Source organism: Exophiala oligosperma (assembly GCF_000835515.1).
Source record: "Exophiala oligosperma strain CBS 72588 unplaced genomic scaffold supercont1.1, whole genome shotgun sequence".
Lineage (NCBI taxonomy): Eukaryota > Fungi > Ascomycota > Eurotiomycetes > Chaetothyriales > Herpotrichiellaceae > Exophiala > Exophiala oligosperma.
In genome coordinates this window covers 3,943,392-3,955,436 of record NW_015622818.1, presented here as the reverse complement: position 1 = coordinate 3,955,436, position 12,045 = coordinate 3,943,392, and the positions used below count along the sequence as shown (strand labels likewise).

Sequence of the window (12,045 nt, the reverse complement as noted above, 5' to 3'; positions counted from 1 at the left end):
TGTTCCTTGTGCATCCTCAATAAAACTCGGCTCTCCTACTATTCGACCGCAGCACAACAAACGGCCCCACGCTCTGGGTAGGATTCCAGGAGACCGGTGTCGTGTAAATGGTCAAAATACAAAAAGCAGTTCGAGGCCTGTCTATCTCTATGTATGTGCACCACGCTGGCAGTACCGAACCTTCTTAGATCATAAAAGTTGTAGGATGCTCATCTTACAAAGCTTAGATGGTTAAAAGCTTTACTAGACACAAATTTGTCCGACCCTTTGACCTTGAAAGCGTGATTCAGATAGAAAAATCTTCCTTCCTGTAGTAAGTCACGATGGTGAGTTGGAAAAAGGATGAATCCCATTTGCAAGCCAAAAAATGTGTCGAAGAGGAACAGTCTAACCAACCACTTTGACGTGTATTATATATCTAGATATTCCCTAGTTGTATAAACCTCCGTTCGCACATAGCACTCCGCCTGTAGACCACCTAGAATCGTCTGTACATAAGAAAGCCACGAGAGGAGCGATATCATCCACCTCGGCCACCCTTGCGGCTGCGGGGGTAGAGTCGATCAAAGGTTGCATGTCTTTGAAGAATTGTTCGTCACTGGCGTACCATTGATCTGATTTTTGCGTTTAAAAAACATCATTAGCCTTCCATCATCGTCTCAGGGAGAGTGAGATATAATCCAAACGAGAAAATGAAAACTCACCCGTCGCTACTGGACCCGGATTGACTGCGTTCACCGTAATTCCATGGCTTTGGCCCAACTCTTTGGCCCAAACCCGGACGAGTGCTTCATTCGCCGCCTTGGTCGCGGCGTAAACACTTTGTCCACCGACTCCCAGGCGAGCGGCGGCCGAGGATAAGAAGACGATCTTCCCCCCTCTAGGGATGTGTGGCAAGGCCGCTTGGGTCAGAAAGATGGGACCTCGAAGATTGCAGTCGAGGTGTTTGTCGTAAAATTCTTCGGTGATGTCTGGAAGGTTCGCCTCTTCTCCTAGAGCCGCACTGTACAAGGACCTGTCAGTATTTTGAAAAAAATGGTCGTCTTGGCGACCAAGTGATAGGATGGGAGAATCTTGTTACTTGTGGACGATGATTTCAATCTTCCCGGTTGCACTGATATCGAGTGCCGCCTTCACCAGCTTCTGGTGTCCCGTGGGTTTGCTGACATCGGCTTGCACGGCCACCGCTTTCGAGCCAGCTTCCTCAATGGCCTTGACAACTTTCTCGGCTCGATCTGCGGCACCTGCGTAGTTGACGACGACGTTGGCACCTCGCTTCCCGAGTAATAGTGCGATACCAGCGCCGATACCTCTGACGACACAGAATCAGTCTTTTTGTCCCATCTCGTTATGTATGCAACGCTCTGTTTTGTATCCTCTTACCTGGATGCGCCAGTGACGATGGCAGTCTTGCCCTTCAAAGAGAGCCCTTCGAAATCAGGCATCGCAACGAACACACTTTTGCCCCCTTTTTTTGGTAAAGGACACAGGTTGTTGACTGGGGAGTTGTTTGGGTGAAATGAAGGGTCGAGGATTCTAGAGTTGATCCGGAGGGTATGTTTGAACTTTTTTAATTTCTGAGAGGATGATGACCCTACCTTTTCTAGCTTGCCGAGGGAAATCTGGGACATGCATGCGTTCGTTTTCCCCAGTTGCCATCTCTGCCCACTGAGACCCACTTTCGAGATCTGCACTCCGCGTGTTGGCCGAATTTCCTAATTAGGTACATTTCCAACGATACTCGACCAGGAGGAAATCATTTGAAAAGTCTCTGCAAATTTGTGAGAATAGGACAGGACCTCATCTTCATACGAACTGCTTACTCAATTGCCCCCGACGTACGCAATTCGTCAAAGTCTCATTTTAGCTTCGTTTTTGCCATATAGTCTGTTGTATTCACGTATGAAAATCGTCATGAAAGCCTTTTCAACGAGCAACTCCCAAGCCTTCTACTTTTATTGCCACTGAAGCAGCTCTTTCATTGGAACGACGCTGATGCCTTCTCCCGAACCCAACATATAAAAAAGCTCCATTTCACTTACGGAATTTCGCCCTCCTTATTTTCCTTCACTTTTGACGTTGACTTTTGTGCTCCTTGGAAGCACTGCTTCCAATGCAAAGACGCAAATCTTCGACACCCAAAGACGCCTAGAGTAAGATGGGAAGGCTCATTGACCCGGAGACGAGGTCGCGCATACAGAGCACCATTGACCAGAAAGTGCAGTCAGGGACTGTTCCGCCTCTCCTTTACCTGGCTTTCGATCATGAAGGGGACGTTTTCTTCTCTCACGTGTCGGGAACGAGGGGGGTAGAGTCGGATGAGCCCATGACCCGGGACACTGTGTTCTGGGTCGCATCTTGGACGAAGCTCGTCACCACCATAGCTTGCATGCAGCTGGTGGAAAAGGGAGCGTTGGCCTTGGATGACGCCGAGCAAGTGGCTTCGCTGGCTCCGGAGCTGTCCAAGTTCAAGGTGATTGTCGAGGACGATGGTACAGGAAACCTAAGGTTGGAAGAACAACGGAAACCAATCACTCTAAGGATGCTTCTCAGTCATACGGGTGAGTGCACTCGGCGGTGAAAACTTTTCAATCAGAGATCCGGAAACATTTACCTGTACCTGAACTGACGGGGACGGCCCGATGACGGCGTTGTCGAAAAAAAGCCGGCTTTGGGTATGCGTTTGACGATGTCAAGCTACGACGATGGTCTTTGCCGACCGGGATAGACGACTTCAACGCCGACTTTTCTGAGCTGCTCCGGCATCAACTGGTGAATCAACCGGGTGAGGCTTTCCAATACGGTGTCGGCTTGGACTGGGCCGGATTGATTGTACAACGAGTCACCGACATGACCCTCGACGATTACGTACAGGGACACATCGTTCGACCCCTCGGGCTCGAAGAAATCACATTTTTGCCCACCGAATCTATGAAGTCTCGGCTGGCTTACATGCACCAGAGGGGCCCAGATGGCACATCTTTGCGCCACACCGAACACATCAACCGACGACCACTGCTGGCTCAAACGGCCGAGGACAAAGAACGACTTTTCCACATGGGTGGGTGTGGCTTGTTTGCCAGACCCGATCAATATTTTCGTAAGTTTGCCTTGAGTTGGTCATCCGCGCATACACCGTCGAACAGGACCAAAAAAAAAGAGGGTGAACGCTCGGCTCATCATTCTGCCACAGAAATTATAGCTTCTCTTCTGAACAACGGTTTCAACGAGCGGGCCAATCTACAACTCTTGAAGCCGGAAACGGTAGCTTGTAAGTACTACAGCTGATGACTACTCTTCGCAGCAAACTTCTCATTGAAAAAAGCAGTGATGTTCAAGGACCAAATTCCGGACAAACCCATCCACACCGATGAACCATGGCAGTCTGCCAAACCTCTCCTCGCAAACCCGACCCCCATCTTTCCACCGCCACCACCGACACCCAAAGAAGGCTCCGAACTCTCTCGGGACGACACGATGGGTTGGGGTCTTTCCTTTGCCTTGACGTTGCGGCCCGGCGCCACCGGTCGAGCCACGGGTACAGCTTGGTGGGAAGGCTTGCCGAATCTCTACTGGTTTGCCGATCGTGCGAGTGGGATAGGAGGCATCGTTGCCGCTCAGGTTCTTCCCTACGGAGGTGAGCATTTAAAATACACCTTCCTTGACTCGGTCCCTAATTTGATTGTCTCGTGTCGTAGACAAGCACGTAGTGCGTCTGGCCGATGAAGTTGAGAAAATGATCTATGATGCCCTACGTCCAGCAAAGATATGACCGATCTTGGTGAGCGTCTTGGGGTATTGAGATAGAACGTATGTGAGGTTTCACACCAGAAAAACACTGTTATTTGGCAGAATGATCACATCTCTTCCTTTTCTACGTCTCACCATCATGTGCTTCTTCAGTTTCCGGATGAACCTAGACGGATACTGTCGGCGACAAATATTCCTTCCACTGATTGGCCCATGTATTCTGCAGATCCTTAAGCCAGGTGCGACATTTATCTTGGATCTCTTCATCATTATTATCCGGGCTTGGAACTACCTCCCTCCTCCTCTTCTCCTCCTGCATCTTCTCCTCCTGCATCTTCTCCTTCTGCGTCTTCTCCTTCTGCGTCTTCTCCTTCTGCGTCTTCTCGGTTACGGGTGGTGCTTTGATGTATTGGTGCTGGGAGGCGCACCGCACTTCCAAACTCTCCTTTTCATCACGTTTCTTGTAACATGTATTACACAACAGAGTGTGGGTACAAGCGCAGCATAGGTGAACAGACGCATTCTTGAGCATTCTTTTGTCGATATTTGCAGCACAATTACTGCATTCAACTTCCAACTCGACCTTTTGGTCTTGCTCATCGTTATTTCCCGTCGCACCACCCTTTTGTCGGCGAGACCTCTTTCGTGAGCCCTGTACCATATTAAAGGCTTTAATTGAATTTTTCGCCTGTCTGTTTAGTTCTCTTCCGCTGGCTTGTTTAGTAACGGTATAAAACTGGTAATAGAAGGCGAGACCTGCATGCCACTCAAGTCCGGGGATAAGTAACAGTGTCTTTGCTAACATCCGCAAGCTGGGCGCATCGTTCGATTGGGTGTCGTCTTCGAGGGCGGCCAGACAGGCACGGAACGTTGCATCTGCCCTCTCCTTGAACGTCCGAATTGGACCCAGGTGCCTGTACATGATGGTCAGCGGAAGACTGGTTGGCGACAGTTCGGGTTGGAAGCTAGGCTCCTGTAGCAGAATGACTGATTTTAAGAGTTGCTCCAGTCGATCGCGAGCCGTCTCTTGGCAGGCCAGGACAGGTGTTGCATCTTCATCAAGAGGCTCTGGCCGCAAAAAGTCGTCTAGAAGAATGTCCGCCAACTGCCAGCTTGCCTGCCTTCTGGCAACGAGATCTCCATAGATGGCGAGATCGAGTGCGATCTGGAGATACTCTTTTGCCGTCTCGTCTTTAGATTTTAGTCGCTCGAATGTTCCTCGCCACGCCCACAGCCGGCTTACAGCCAAAAGATCACCGCGATTTTTTGAGGATACTACTGCCTCATCATACAATTTATCGAGCATTTTGGGCTTCTTTTGTAGTTGGACCGCACGCTGGAGATGCCTGTGTGTCTTTTCAGCGCACAGGGTGGAAAGTTGATCTTTATGCACCGAGTGCAATAGGTCGACGACGTCTTTCGACAGCTCCTTTTTTGATGGATTTTTTTCAGAAGGGCTTCCGTTAGCCATCTCCGAGACAATGTCGTCAAAATAAAGAATAATCTTTCTAGTCTCTGGAGTCTCTGGACTCGAATTATTGTAGATCTCCTTGACACTTGCCTTGCATTCATCCCGTTTATGTAGCACTGCTTCGGCCAGCGCCTTTAGCTGGTAGATCATCAGTCGTCCCCAACGATCTGGGCCCAGGATCTCGGCGTCCGTCGAAGGAAATGTTTTTAGAGCCTCGTCAAAAGTGTTGACAGCGTTTTCTAACGCTAATTTTTTGTCTCCGGGAGTTTTTGCATCTTCGTACTGACCAAAGTAGATGCGGGCTTCGCGGTCCAGCAATTCAAACTTCTCGCGCCACTCGCCCTTGTGGTCTTTCTTGTGGGCCTCCTTGATTTCGGTGAGAGCTTGAGGGTAGTGCTTATCGTACCGCAGAGCCATTGAGAGACACTTCAATTGTTGAGCCGAGCTATCAGCTTTTTTGATGCCAAAGTGCTCCAAGACTTGTTCGAACGACTTCCAATCTGTGTATTTTAACAAGTCGCAACGGTTTGTCTCATTGCCTTTGGTAGCTCGGCTTTCAATTTTCTTGTGAAAAGCCTTCGAATCGTCCAGGGCTTGATGTGCCAGTCGAAAGGAAATGTAGGCGTCGCGTGGATATTTAGCACTCAACCACTGGTAGATATGAAGCTCAGCCATGTAAGCTAATAAAACAGTTTTCAGGTCAGCTTTGGAACTGCGCATCTTCGCCCCTATGGCGAAGGTTTCCAGGTCTTTTCCAAGGTACTCTGATAACTCCGTGATCCTAGAATCCGCTAGTTCTCGATCCCCGAAGACCGAGACATGTTTTTCGGTGTTGTCCACATCAACGCGACTCTCCAACAGTCGGAGGCCCCGGGAGCTCGTTTCATTTGGGTTAAGAATCATTCGTATATTGTCCACAACTTTTTCTTTGTTGGCGCCTTCCTGCAGGGTGTTGTCCTTAATCAAATCGCTCAAATGACTACACCATGACGAAGCCGCATAAGAGACAAGTTCGCTCCACGCATACGTTTGATCATGGGGTTGAGTAAGAAATTTCGTGAGCATTTCGAACATCAATACTCGAGGGTGCAATTGGTCAGTGCTGGCCCTCGAATACAGCGATTTATAGTTCTTCAGATAGTAAGGCTTGATCTTGTTGGTTGACAGTCTAAGGAGGCCGCGGTCGTCCTCATCAGTGCTCTTCTCGGTTATCCCTCCTACACTTGCTGGAATCACCTTCGAGCTGACCGACACAGAGAAGATACTGTTACGTCAATATGGGTCCTTGAGATGATTTGAGCTCAGGTGTCAACTTACCAGCCAAGGGGACCGTCAAGGATCTCATCAATATTGAGTTGGCTGGCCTCATCTTGTTTCTCTAGCTTAAGGAGTCGATCTGCACATCGTAGTGTAATGCATGCCTGGCCAAACATCAGCCAGGTGAGAAGCCGTCGAACAGCAATATCGCTCCGGGTGCTCTTGGTACCCGGGCTGGGATTCCATTTTCCCCAATCTTCGAAGATTGATCTGAAAAGATTCCTGGGCTCTGCCAGCTTGTACCCATCAGAGGGCCGATTTCGAATCTGATTCAGATGGTACAGAGCATAGTTTATGTATGTATAGCCTGGCCTTTGTTAGTAATTGAAGAGGGAAAACGTAGAGATCTGTCACGCACTTTGTGCCTCCTTGCAAATCTGATCGACGATCTTCAACCGGCTAGGTTGGCGCCTCCACAAACGCGGGAACTGTGGTAGAACAGCGCCGGCATAAAGCTTGAGATCAGTTTCAAGGCCGAGTCCAATGTCAAGGACGTTGCACTGGGACGTTTCGTCATTGTTCCTGGTCAAGATGACTCGAACCCAATATTGGGATTCCAATCTTCTGTCCCTCAGCTCCTTTTCAAGTTTCTCGCAGGCTGATTCGTCCAATGCATTCTCCCCATCGAGAATCAGATATAATATCGTCTCGCCTTTCTGACCTTTTGACTGGGTCTGTGGGAAAAGTGATTTCCAGGATGTGCGATCGCCGTCAGATCCCGGACCAGAGGTAGCCTTTGACTCCTTTGGTTTCTTTGGATCCTCTTTCCTCATGGATTCGTTTGATTTCCTCGACTCCTGTGGGTCTTTGGCTGCCTCTTCATTTCCCATCAAGCGCTTTTGATAGGCCAGATCTTGTTCGGCGGCTTGTAGGGCACAACAACAGCGCATGCTTTCGAGTGAGCGCACACTTCCATCATCGTTACAAAAATCAAAGTATGCCACTAGAATTCTCCGACCAACAGCTAATTCAGATCGACTTTTGAGATAGCGGAACAGGTAGAACGCTAGCATGCTCTTGCCCTGTCCAGATTGGCCATTGAGTCGCAATGCTCTGTCCCTGTCAATGTTGACCTGTCCAGATGGGCTATTGTGGCGTGATGCTTCCTGCCTGTTAGTCTTGCCGCTAGTGTACCATGATTTCCAAGTCTCATTATCCAAAACCCATTCACAGGTGCCTTTGAGGTACGCACTTTCAAATCCTTTCAGTCGCTCTTGGATCTGAAGTTCAATCTGATCTTCGACAGAGGTGAATAATCGGTCTTTCAGCTTTTGGATGGCAAGCTGAGTCGCTCTCAACTTGCAATGCGCCGAATCCTCGGTCTCGGCAGATCCAAGAGCCGGGACGAGTTCCTCTATCCCTTCCTTTCTGAAAATTGCATCCAAGCGTTGTATCGCATAGTCTGTTTGTAAGCTCACCTGGGCCAACATATCTGTCTGCACATTTGCAGCTTCATGCAGCCTCTGAACGTTGATGTTGATTTCGGTGGCAGTGCCTAAGGTGGCCATGAGCACGCTGGATTCAAGCTCGGTCATGCGATCCTTCAAAACGACGTAGGCATCTGCGAGGCCTTCGTCCTTGTTGACTAAACCTTTGGCGAAAGATAGCACTCGGTTTTGGCCCACATATCTTCTGGCGATGCCGGAGATGTGGAGGATGGAGGTAAGAACCCTCGTCAAAGGTTCCGAAAACGCATGCTCAGGGGGCATTCTGTCCTCCAGTAGAGAGAGTCTCTCAAAAAAGAACTTGATGGTCTCGAAGAAGGAGGCAATCTCTTCGAGGTTTTTCGAAACCTTGTTACAGGTCTTGAATACATAGGCCAGTGCTTGCGAGATGGCCCCTGCAGGCGGATAGGCAATGCTCACGAGACTACCAACGGTTTCCACTACCCCTTCAGCCACCCTTGAGATGTCTCCGAGGATCTTGAGGATCCGTTTGAAAATGGGGCCTTTGTCTGGCCCCTGTGGCACTTTTAGAGTGTCATGAATTTTCGTGACTTGACTGGCCTCGGGTTCTTCAATCTTCATACCAGCTGGAGCGTTCTCGTTGTATTTGTTCACCGCATCGTTCCAGATGGTGACGACATCACGCTTCGAAGCCATCAGAAGAGAGGACAGCTATGAAGAGCGGAGGCTGGGAAGATGGAAGAGAAGGCACTCCTCCGCTGACAGCGTGCATGGCCTTCCATCTTTATCATCGTACACCCGCCTGGGATGTTGGAAAGGCGCTGGTGGCATGGTCTGCATGGAATAATCTGCAGTGAAGACATGGATTGACTGGAACTTACAAGGGGGGACCCCAGGCGCTTGTACTGAAATTGCTTCTTTCTCGACGATGGCGATGCATGAGACACGTGGAGTCGCCGGAATGGACGACCTTTGGTAGAGGTGTGTAGAGTCAGCAAAGGGGTTCCTGGTTCGGCCATTGGGACTAACGAATAAGGCGGGATATGGCGGCTCGGTTTGGAGTCGCTGCGAGTGGCCGTTATATTATGGCGGATGCTACCTGCCCAGGTAGCTAGGGAAACTCCTCGATGACTTGTCATAGTTTGTAAGAGGAAGAAGTCGAATGAGTTACTTCTCTTTGTAAAAGATTTATTATTCCTCAAAATGAAAAAAGTACCAAAGACTTCCTCGTCTTTCATGTCTGTATTATGCCCCTGGTCCACTATCCGCAATCCTTATCCTGTACTCCAAACTGCCATACTCGAAATCTCCAAGGCGTTTAAAACGCCCATCATAATCGTGATCTTCAATTTCTGATATTCCTGCCCTCGACCGAAAAAACGCCATCCCAACGCAAATATCCCAGGTCATGATCATAAGGAGTCGTGAATTCTTACTGTACAGTCATGCTTGTGTATCCTTCCCCAAACAAAGAACAAATCCTCATCTTCCCAGACACCAAACATAGTGGAACTCATATGACCCGAAAGCCAACCATATATATTGTCGACCGACAGTGACTGATATTTCAAACCTCCTCTTCTTCCTCAACGCCATCCATAACAGTAACGTCAACCACATCTTGAATTGCCTCCTCTGTATTCTCCATGTACGGAATGATTGCCTTCACGGTCGAGGTATACTTTTCCCTTGGAACAAACCATAATTGACCGACGCCAACGATAGCGACAACGCCTGCGCCGAAATATGCTAAACCTGTAAAACCAATCTGGGAACCCCTTTCGTACAACAAACCTGCAATGGGTGGTGCTACCGTCCGACATGCTGCACCAGCCGCAGCTGCCAAACCATTGATGCGACCGAGAGTGGAGAGGGAAGGACTTGCCTGCTTGAGGAGAATCAGGAGAACCGGGTAATCGAGAATGGAGAGAAGGTTTCGAACGGTAAGACAGAAATAAATGCCTGGATAGAGGAGATTCGGCGGGAGGAGAGCAAGGTAAGGCACAATGAAGAATGCCACGGGATGCAAAATCGTCACCAGGACGAAGACTCGCCAAACCCCAAGGCGCTCAGCGGCAATGGGGAAGATGACGGCTTGAATGAACAAGGCAATTAAACCATTGACAGACATAATGACACCCACATCTTTGGTCGACATACCGAGCCCACCTGGGATATGAAGGACGCCCAGAGAGGAAACCGAGACCTGATCAACAGGCTTGTCCTCGAAAAAGATGGGCAAGAGATGGTCATAACACATGGAGTGATATGTGTATAGACTGAGGGCGAGGGTCAGCATGGCCACCCTTTTGGTAAACCATTTTTGAGATCCTTTGTCGGAGATTGACGAACTTCGAGAGCTGCCGTGAGCGCTGATCTTCCATCGGAGGGTTTTCTGGATCTCAACTTCGTTGAACGTTCCGAACGAGTCTCGTCTCAAATCCGTACCGGCATCGGCGTTTGCGCCAGCGGTCAGCATCATCGGGGTGCGCTCGGTGACATCGAAACGTGGGTCCTCGTCAGGACCTTTTTGACGAAACTCGGGATGAGTTTCCTGGAGCCAGAAGGAGCCGACGATGATGCTGAAGAGCATGATCACGGCACAGATCAGATTGGGTAGAAGCCACGGAAAGTGACCAAATAAACCATTACTGGGAAAGACGTCGGGGTAGGACTTTGCGGGATTTGCAAGCAACCCACCGATGGCAGGGCCAATGATACACCCAATAGACCACACAAAAGGCATGACGGCGTATGCTTTGGGTTCATGTTCTGGCTTGGTGACCAATTCTCCCACCATGGTTTGAATGACCCCTGGAAGTTTTTGTTAACCTTGCGTTGCCATCATGGTTTGTTCGATTTTCATGTGCATACCAATGTTTCCATTCAGGGCTCCCCCGATGATTCTTCCGCATAAAGCGACGGTAAAGTTGGTCGAGAAGCCGACCACGAGGAGAGATACGACCGTGCCGGCGAGGCCCGTGAGGAGGATGGGCTTTCGTCCCAGGCGATCGGAGAGCCCACCCCAGAACATGCTGGTCAGGGCCTCGGCCAGAGAGAAGGAGGCGATGAGGATGCCGGCGTAGAAAGAGGCATCACCGAGGCCAAAAGTCTTGACCATGAGCCAGGCATAGGGAAAGATGGCGGTGATGGCGATCGGTTCGGAAAGGCGACATATTGCTGGCAAGGATTGTCAGTGAACTGAGTCGACTCGGTCTATTTCCTCAAGAAGAAACACACCTAGGATCAAGAACTGAGTGGTTGGGAACGTGTCGTCGGTGCAGGGATTGGACTTTTTGCGTGTAAGTTTCATTTTCTCTTGTAAACCCTCGTCTCTTACGACCTGTTGTCCACCCGCAGCAGCAGCACAACAATAGCAGAATGTCCTCGACAGATGGCGGTCCGATAGGATGGGGTGTTCTCGTAGGTAATGTCTTCTAGAACGCGAGAATGGTAGAAACACTAAGAGCAGAACGGTGTGAGAAGAAAGGAGGAGGAAGGAGGAGAAGAGAGAAAGGAAGAAGAAAACGAGAAAGAGACTGAAGGAAGTGGAAAATGCAGTGCGAGCGAGCGTGTGAATCGAGTAGCGTATGTGGAGGCGAAGAAGGGTCGAAGTCAAGGCTCTGCAGACCAAATGACTTGGAAAAAGGTAGATATCTGTTGTCTGACAAGTGAAGACTTGGGCAAACACTGACAAATGGTTAGCCTAGTCGCCGAGTGATTTTTTCCGTCAGACAAAATACTTTTCCTTGTTGGGGCGGATGCAGAGACCGAGATCATCCTTGTAACCAGCGGCAGCACCAGCGAGCCCGACTATATTCCGAACTCTCTCTTTCCCATGCTTTGATTATTCGTAGTCATACCAGCTGACTCACAAGATAACGGTAGAACACTCAAACCTCTCTTCCGTCTCTTCCCTTCCCGCCCCCAAGTTCGAAACTGTACTTGGGATATCAAAGTACGGATGTTCTAAACAGCACTATGGACTATCTACTCCGTATTCGTAGAAGAAATGCGCGAACCTTGGCGAGAATCTCACCGCCTGCCATTTCGACGGTGGTGGGTGCAACGAAAAAACCTCATTGGTGGATCAGGTCGAGA

General features: G+C 49.5%; 3 protein-coding genes across 3 annotated transcripts; 1 reads left to right on the top strand and 2 right to left on the bottom strand.

The window, feature by feature from the left end:
• Window positions 1-2,158: 2,158 nt before the first annotated feature.
• Window positions 2,159-3,772, top strand: PV06_01346 (uncharacterized protein; the record flags this gene model as incomplete). Its single annotated transcript, XM_016401944.1, has 5 exons — window positions 2,159-2,561; window positions 2,666-3,100; window positions 3,194-3,271; window positions 3,329-3,637; window positions 3,699-3,772. 5 exons carry the CDS (start codon window positions 2,159-2,161, stop codon window positions 3,770-3,772), a joined length of 1,299 nt encoding a protein of 432 aa, XP_016268997.1.
• Window positions 3,773-3,867: 95 nt separating this feature from the next.
• PV06_01345 (uncharacterized protein) lies at window positions 3,868-8,640 on the bottom strand (the record flags this gene model as incomplete). Its single annotated transcript, XM_016401943.1, has 3 exons — window positions 3,868-6,485; window positions 6,539-6,845; window positions 6,897-8,640. The coding sequence occupies 3 exons, from the start codon at window positions 8,638-8,640 to the stop codon at window positions 3,917-3,919; spliced, it is 4,620 nt and encodes a 1,539-aa protein (XP_016268996.1). The 3' UTR covers window positions 3,868-3,916.
• A 471-nt stretch (window positions 8,641-9,111) lies between these two features.
• PV06_01344 (uncharacterized protein) lies at window positions 9,112-11,894 on the bottom strand. The gene is made up of 4 exons (XM_016401942.1): window positions 11,688-11,894; window positions 11,185-11,634; window positions 10,819-11,124; window positions 9,112-10,758 (listed from the first exon to the last, which is right to left on the bottom strand). The coding sequence occupies exons 1-4, from the start codon at window positions 11,722-11,724 to the stop codon at window positions 9,512-9,514; spliced, it is 2,040 nt and encodes a 679-aa protein (XP_016268995.1). The 5' UTR covers window positions 11,725-11,894; the 3' UTR covers window positions 9,112-9,511.
• Window positions 11,895-12,045: the final 151 nt, after the last annotated feature.

Bases quoted from the DNA above. Each gene is read 5' to 3' on its own strand.
- PV06_01344 (XM_016401942.1), bottom strand. From the start codon at position 11,724: ATGATCTCGGTCTCTGCATCCGCCCCAACAAGGAAAA. The intron at 11,635-11,687 runs GTATTTTGTCTG...ACCATTTGTCAG, and splicing joins ATCCGCCCCAACAAGGAAAA to TGTTTGCCCAAGTCTTCACT. The intron at 11,125-11,184 runs GTGTGTTTCTTC...AATCCTTGCCAG, and splicing joins CACTCAGTTCTTGATCCTAG to CAATATGTCGCCTTTCCGAA.